Consider the following 8,539-nt stretch of genomic DNA (forward strand, 5'->3'; position numbering starts at 1 on the left):
GTTTCTTAAATACAATAAAATACCCTAATGTTGAATGGAAGGAAAATATCATAAGAAAAGAAATAAACCTGAGGAGATTCAGGGACCTACAATATAGGTGATGTTTTAAAGCGTTCAGTGTCCCCAGTCCACATGTCCAAACAGTCTTTTCTAAAGTAAACAGTATGTTGCTGTCTCCATATATTTCTCATCACTACAAAAGAGACCCAATGTTTTGGGGGCCTGCTGGGATTTTGGAGCCAACATATTCCACATTTGAAAATATTGCTCTGACTCATTAACGAAACTTCCAAAGGCTACTGGTCTAAAATGGAACCTAGAACAAAAGAGAGCTCTACATCAGATACAGGTTCTAGTCCAAGCTGTTCTGGCCACTGTACCAGATGATACAGCAGAATTCAAAGCTGCTAGAGGCATGCATAGGGGGCATTATAGCACTCTGTGCATATCACTAACAAGCCTGTAGGAGAGGGGAGAGCAAATTCCTATGGAATTAGTGCAAGACCATTCCCTCTTCAGCAGAGGAGTATCCTCTGTCTGACAAACAAAACAGCAAGTGCAGAACATTAATCCAAGCATACAGTCTCTCTACACACAAGCCCCTAGAAGCACAAAACCCTGTACAACTGTGCAAGTCAGATGCTCAAAAGCAGCCATGACTGGAGGGCATGGGCACATCTCAGTGGCATAAGTGGCGGTATTGGACACAAACACATGCTTTCTTAGATTCCCCTCACTCTCTCCTATTCCTCTGGCCAACACCTTGCCTGTTCCAGATCATCCTTCCATTTGGGATTTGAATGAATCACCACACTGTGGGCATGAGATCTGACCTTCATAACCTCCACCAAAGGACTGGATGATGAAAGGCAGAACAGCAGAGATGACAGTTCTGTCTCTGGTAAACGATGGCCAATGGGAAATCAAAGACAGAAGACAGTTGAACAGATACATTCTCCATTCTCCCCTCTCTCTCTCTCATCCCTGGACTAATGCAGGCTGTGGTTTCCCCTTGTAACCCTTCTGGAAAAGTGCTGGAGCCAAGTGCACACATCTGATGACCACCATGCTGTCTCTCTCACCTCACTGTGAAGTGGTTGCCAGCAGAGTCACACCAGACGTCACCACACATTGTTTCACGTTTGTTCCTGTCTCAATTTCCATATGTCCCTCCCATTTTTGTCTTGAACTTGACTTCTAAATAAGTGTCATCACCTTAATAACAGGTAATACATTAAAAAATATTTTAGTAAAGTAGCTGGTTACTAACTCAATTATTTGAAATGAAATGCCATTTTTGTTTAAATAATGATCAACTAGAAAATATAATACAAATATATAATTCACAATAGAAAAAATACTTATGCAAATAGACCAAAGTCATTTATACACTTTCTAAAAATATTGTAATAGGTGCCATCTGATTTTGATGTGCTACCTTGTCTTCAATTTGGACACCTGATACAGCTGCATCAAGACTATATTATTGTGATATTTCCCCTAAAATTGTGGAATAGCCAAACTTTTCCTTTGAGGAAGGATTCTGCTTACATAAGGCTGTAAACTTAACCTGAGACCAGAAGAGGGGAGTTCATGCAAGTGCACATTTTGTGATGAGTTTCCTTTTCATTGGTTTACCACATCAACTTATCCATTTTATCCACCCATTTATTTGTTCATTAAAATATCATTTATGACCATCTATTCTTGGTGCTGGATTCTAGGTCCTGGGAACTAGAATCTCTTTTTTTACAGTTCTTACGTTGTACTGAGGAAGATACATGAGTTTAAAAAAAACATAAATCAGGTGTGGGGATAACTTATCTTAAGGTTTAATTGACATTGTTAAAATTTCCTGACACCAAAAATTAATAAAGTTATGTAGAATTTAGCTGTGAACAAGACTGTACATTACCATCTGATAATAGAACTTCCTATTAATTAATATGTCAACACACTTTCATTTCTTCATTGACAACAAAATTATAACTCCAAAACACATCCTATAAATAAAACATAGATTTCATAGATACCATTTTTACATTTACAGAAAGTTTCAATGAATTATTTTTCATAATTTCTATACTATTTTCACATTGATAACTTTTTTTTAGAAAAAGGAAGATTTGGATTCTTTTATCTGAAGTTTAGAAGGAATTTTTTGAATGGAAGATAAGGATATAATTAGCAACTCAGGGGTTTAAAAGTGCTTTAGAAAAAATACTAAAATAATTTACATCAGCAAGACTCTATCTCAAAAACAACAACAACAACAGCAACAACAAAAAACAGCAACAAAAAAAGAAGATAATACAACTATCTTTGGTCATTTTTCTTAGGAGTTAATATACTATTTGTGTAACTACTTTCCATTTTACCTGTTTGCTATAGGCAGGAACCAAAGGTTGTTAATTATTGACTTGATACTGTTTTACTTGATATTTAAGACACCAGTGAGAACTTACACTTTTTTTTTTTTTCTTCTTCTGAGACAGAGTCTCCCTCGGTTACCCAAGTTGGAGTACAGAGGCGGGATCATAGCCCACTGCAGCTTTGCACGCCTGGGCTCCAGCAATCCTCCTGCCTCAGCTTCCCAAGTATTTGGAACTATGGGCATGCACAACCACACCAGCTAATTTAAAATTTTTTTTTTGTAGAGACGGGGTTTCCATATGCTGCACAGGGAACTACTGCTCTCAAATGATCTTCTCATCTTGGCCTCGCAAAGTACTAGGACTACAGGCATGAGCCATCACATCCAGCCTGCAGTGGGAGTTTTGAAGGTCAGATGCTACCTAGAGCTTCGGCTCATGTCCATCCCAAGGTAGATCTAATCCGTTTGTAGTTATTACAACTTCCTAATGTGTAATTGAAATGGATATGTATGGCAGCTGGCAGAACTGTCACATTCTTCCTGAATTGTAGAGTAAGGAACATTATTATAGCAGGACCAAGGGAAAGCCTTTGAAATTCTCCTCTACTGGCAACACAATGTATAAAATATAATAACCGCATTCCCTAAGGAATTGGAATTGGTCACTGCCATGACAAAACACTTGAAAGTTACAGAGGATGATAGTCCTTTCTATAACCCGATTCACTTAACCTATCTGGCCTCTACCAAAACCAGATGGGTTATAGAATGAATGCATACTACCATAAACTTAAATCAGCACTCACAAATGCTTTCCAGGATGTGCTATCTTCATGGAGCAGAGCATAGCTTCTGGTACTTTATATGGCGCTCATGATTTGTTGAACATTTCTTAATCTACACCCATTAAGAGGGAAAATCAAAACAATTTGCCTTGTGTTGAGAATAATAACACTGCTTCACTGTTTTATATCGGAGCTATGTCACTTCTATTCTCAGTTTAACTTGCATTTTTTAAAACATCGTGCTAATTTAATATTTTAATATTACATCCCAGGCTCTGTGGCACATGACTAATCACAGCACTTTAGGAGACTGACACGGGCAAATCACTCAAGTCCAGGAGTCTGAGACCAGCCTTGCAAACATGGTGAAATCATATCCCTCCAGGAAACACAAAAATTAGTCAGGCGTGATGTTGTGCCCCTGCAGTCTCAGCTGCTAGCAATGCAGGGGCAGGAGAATCACTTGAGCCCAGAAGGTTGAGGCTGCAGTGAGCTGTAATCCTGCCACTGCACTCCAGCCTCAGGGACAGAATGAGAACCTGTTCAAAATAATAACAATAATAATAATATATTACTTGGTACAATAATCAGGAAATGGAAAGTTTCTTAAATATAGTAAAATATCCTAAAGTTGAATGGAAGTAAAATACCAAAAGAAAAGAAATAAACTTGAGAAGATGCAGGGACTTACCACATAGGTGATGTTTTAAAGCCTTCAGTGGCCCTAGTCCACATGTCAAAACAACCTTTGTTAAAGTAACGGCATTTTGCTCCCCCTATATATTTCCTATCTCTACAAAAGAGACACAATGTTTTGGGGGCCTATTAGGATTTTGGAGACAACATATTCCACATTTGAGAATATTGCTCTGACTCATTACAGAAGTTTCCAAAGGCTACTGGTCTCAAGTGGAACCCAGAACAAAAGAGGGCTCTACAGCAGATATGGGCTGTGGTCCAAGCTGCTCTGGCCACTGTGCCAGGTGATCCAACACAAGTCAAAGCTGCTAGAGGCATGCATAGTGGGCATTATAGGACTCTATTCATGTCACTGACAAGCCTGTAGGAGAGGAGAGAATAAATCTCTGTGGAATTATTGCAAGACCATTCCCTCTTCAGCAGAGGAGTAACCTCTGTCTGACAAACTAAACAGCAAGTGCAGAAAATTAATCCAAGCATAGAATACCTCTAAGCATAAGCCCCTATAAGCACAAAACCCTGTACAACTATGCAAGTCATATGCTCATAAAGTCAGCCATGACTGGAGGGTATGAGCACATCTCAGTGGCACAAGGAGGGGGCGGTATTGGACACAAACATGTGATTTCTCAGGTTCCATTCACTGTCTCCTATTCCCCTGGCTAGTACCTGGCCTGATCCAGATCATCCTTCCATTTGGGACTGGAATGTATCACCACACTGTGGGCATGAGGTCTGACTTTCACAACCTCCACCAAGGGACAAGTGATGTAAGACAAAACAGCAGAGCACCTCACTGTGAAGTAGCTGGTTACTAACTGAATTTTTTGAAATGAAGTGCCATTTTTGTTTATATAATAATCAACTAGAATATATCATATTACAAATATATAATTCACAATAGAAAAAAATACATATGCAAATAGACCAAAGTCTTCTATATGCTTTTTAAAAGTATTGTAATAGGTGCCACCTAAGTTTGATGTTCTACCTTGTCTCCAATTCAGACACCTGATACAGCTGCATCAAGACTATATTATTGTGATATTTCCCCTAAAATTGTGGAATAGCCAAACTTTTCCTCTGAGGAAGGATTCTTCTTGGATAAGCCGGTAAACTTAAACTGAGACCAGAACAGGGGAATTCATGCAACTGCAGATTTTGTGATGAGTTTCCTATTCATTGGTTTACCACATCAACTTATCCATTTTATCCACCCATTTATTTGTTCATTAAAATATCATTTTTGACCATCTATTCTTGTTGCTGGGTTCTAGTGGGAGTCAACAGAAAGCAAGAGAGATATGATCTCACTGTTTATGGTTCTGACATTGTACTGAGGGAGATATACGATTTAAAAATACATAAATCAGGTGCGGGGATGATTTATTTTAAGGTTTAAATAAGATCGTTAAAATTTTATAACACCAAGAATTAATACAGTCATGTAGAATTTAGCTGTGACCAAGGCTGTACATTTCTTTCTTATAATAGAACTTCCTAGTAATGAATATGTCAACACACTTTCATCACTGACAACAAAATTACAATGTTAAGGCACATCCCATAATTAATACATAGATTTTATAGATACTATTTTAACATTTACAAAAACTTTCACTGAATTATTTTCCATAATTTCTATAGTATTTTTACATTGATAGGTTTTTTTTTTTTTTTTTTTTAGAAAAGAGAAGATTTGAGTTCTCTTCTCTAAAGTTTAGAAGGAATTTTATAAATAGAAGGTAACGATATAATTAGCAATTCAGGGGCTTAAAAGTGCTTTAGAAAAAATATGAAAAATAATTTACATCAGAGCTCAATTTCAAAACAAGATATTCTTTAATTCAAACCCTGGAAGAAATGACTTTTGTAATAGCATACGTAAGCTGATAATAGCAATCAAGATCATGATCATGATTTTTCATCCCTCTTATAGAATATATTTTTTTCTAAGCTATTCACATACTTGTATGAAATCGAATATTCCTCAGTACAGTTTACGGTAGATATAGAAAAAATTTACTCTGCATATGCTTGTAACTTAAATTTTATTGTGTGCATTGTTTAACAATTCTGTTTGCTTTTTACTAAACATAAAATAGGAATTTATAATGAAATAAAACCCCGATGATAGCTCCTCATTATTGGTTTAGAATTGAATGACTTTACCATCCAAAAAGTTAGAGGTTCAAACAATGAATTCTAAACGCTCTGTGGTATATTTGTGTGGTTCAAATGACAATAGAAAACAGCAGTATTTTTCCTGAGATAAGCTGTTGGTTCTTAATAATTATAAGCAGCCATCATAAATTCTACAAGTGAAACATAAAATACATGTATGAAATAAATCTCTTCCTAATTCTGAGAAATTTTTGTCATATTTTATATAATTTGGCAGTTTGTGTGAAAAAACGAAAAAGAGTATATTATTGTCAATGTTCTTAAGTTTTTCATACCCACATAAACACCACACACACACACACATATACACACACACACACACATATATATATACACACACACACATTTTTAGAATAACTTTAGGTAAAAGACTTTTCTAGGTATATGTTTGGAAATTATTCATACACATACATTACAGAAAACACAGTAAGAAATAGAAAATGTTTCATACACCACCAGTTTGTTTTCTGCTAGAAAACACACAATGTCCCTCTTGTGAATCTACGGAGATGAAGGCTTCTGTCCTTTCACCCAGTACCTCACTTGCCGCAAAACTGAAAGAAAAGTCTGCTTTAGCTTCTTGTTTCCCCAAATCAGTATGAATGGGTGGGCTGAAGGATAGCTGAATGTAACAGCTTCACAGAACATGAAGACAGGTTTGTTATCCAGACTCTCAAAACTAAAAGCTGATATGATTAGGAACACAAAGTAAATGGCACATAGCAAGAGGAAAGAGATCACAGTTTGCAAAGCTTTTATGTGGACCTTGGTGCTGGGATCCTGAGATCCTTTGCCATGAAGCTGCATCTTCTTCAGATGTTTAAACAGAGAAGAGACTAATAGCAGAAAAGATATTAGGGTCAGAGTGAAGGGTACTAAGTTTACTAGCGTGGTTACAGTCGCATCTGAAAGGTACGTTGCACTCCTCAATTTGATCTTCCAAGTCATGTTTCCTTTATATTCTTTTGTCGGTATAATCTGATTTATGTTTATGACAAAAAGATGACAAGCCAAAAATAGCAAAGGCCCCAACAGCATCACCAGAATGACACTCTTAACTCTCCTCTTTAAGTGAAGAAACATAAGGTTGGAGAAATTGGCAATCTTGAGCAAATAAAATATGCTGAGGCTAGTAGCAAGCCAGTTGCTCAAATGGCTGGTTACTGCCCAGAGGTTATAAGCAGTAGTTCTTACGTCTATACTATAAAAAGTTAGATTCAACACATTTGAAATCCAATTTAATAAAAATGCCCAGAGCAAACCAACTCTGGAGACCGCCAGAGCAGTGAGAATTTGGTCAGCAAAGGAGATCTTTTGTCTCTTGACCCACTCAATGCAATTTACCAACGCTATGAAGCCATTAGCAAAATTTCCAATAACAAATGTAACCACTACTAGAATGGAAAAAATGATGGGTAGAAAAGTTATCATGTCTGAACAGACAAAAAGAAATTTTTTAAATCCTGGTATTGTGTCTGGAGTTGGTTCCTGCATGTGGGTCCATGGTCTGGCTGACTTCAAGAATGGAGCCTCCGAGATTCACAGTGAGTTACAGCCCTTCAAGATGGCATGGACCCAAAGAGTGAGCAGTAGGAAGGTTTATCTTGAGGAGCCAAAGGACAAAGCTTCCACAACATGGGAGGGGACCTGAGCAGGTTCTTGCTGTGGGCTGGGGTGGCCAGGTTTATTCCCTTATTTGTCTCCTCCCAGGTTCCATTGTTGTCCTATCAGAGTGTCCTTTTTACAATCCTTCCTGCGATTGGCTACTTTTAGGATCCTGCTGATTGGTGTGTTTTACAGAGCGCTGATTGGTGCATTTTACAGAGCAATGTTTGGTGCTTTTTACAGAGCACTGATTGTTGCATTACAAGCCTCTGGCTAGCTACAGAGTGCTGATTGGTGGGTTTTTAAATAGTGCTGATTGGTGCATTTCACAATCCTCTTGCAAGCTAGAGAAAAGTTGTCCAATTCCCCACTCAACCCAAGAAGTCCAGCTGGCTTCACCTCTCAATGTAATATCACTGGTTGTGATTGCTTGAATGTCCTGACCTTAAATTCTATGCAAACCTAATTTGTGAATGTGCTGGGTCATTCTTTTTACTTTTAAATGCTGTGACCAGTGTCAAGCCAGAAATCACTATGGCATGTTAACTGATGAGTTCAATCATCTCTTTATGGAAAACATTCTTATTTTCAAACAACTCAAATTAACTATTTCATTCATGGTCTGTTCTTGTTATAGACTGGAATTATTCATACTGAAATTGACGGGAAACCTGAATCCTCATTTGCTAGTACACGAATAAGAACAAATTCACTTTCAGTGTTTACAATTTTTCTTCGTGTAACCTCTCCATCATTTGTTTTTAGAGACTTCAGTTGTTAGGGAAGTTTTAGAACCCAGTACAGAGATCATATAGTAAATGTTTGAATCCCTAAAGGGAGCTTGGTCATAACTAAGATAATCACCAATATGGACCTTTTAAAATGCCAGATT

The 8,539-nt window shown here is 37.4% G+C and overlaps 1 protein-coding gene across 1 annotated transcript; it reads right to left on the reverse strand.

The window, feature by feature from the left end:
• Positions 1 to 6,543: 6,543 nt before the first annotated feature.
• On the reverse strand, positions 6,544 to 7,473 carry LOC105520074 (taste receptor type 2 member 31-like). Its single transcript, XM_011953657.1, has one exon. It carries the CDS (start codon positions 7,471 to 7,473, stop codon positions 6,544 to 6,546), a length of 930 nt encoding a protein of 309 aa, XP_011809047.1.
• Between the last annotated feature and the right edge of the window lie 1,066 nt (positions 7,474 to 8,539).

This window comes from Colobus angolensis, unplaced genomic scaffold (genome assembly GCF_000951035.1).
Source record: "Colobus angolensis palliatus isolate OR3802 unplaced genomic scaffold, Cang.pa_1.0 Scaffold11, whole genome shotgun sequence".
NCBI classification, from domain to species: domain Eukaryota; kingdom Metazoa; phylum Chordata; class Mammalia; order Primates; family Cercopithecidae; genus Colobus; species Colobus angolensis.

Excerpts from the sequence above, each read along its gene's own strand:
- LOC105520074 (XM_011953657.1), bottom strand. The coding sequence starts at position 7,473 with ATGATAACTTTTCTACCCATCATTTTTTCCATTCTAGTAGTGGTTACA.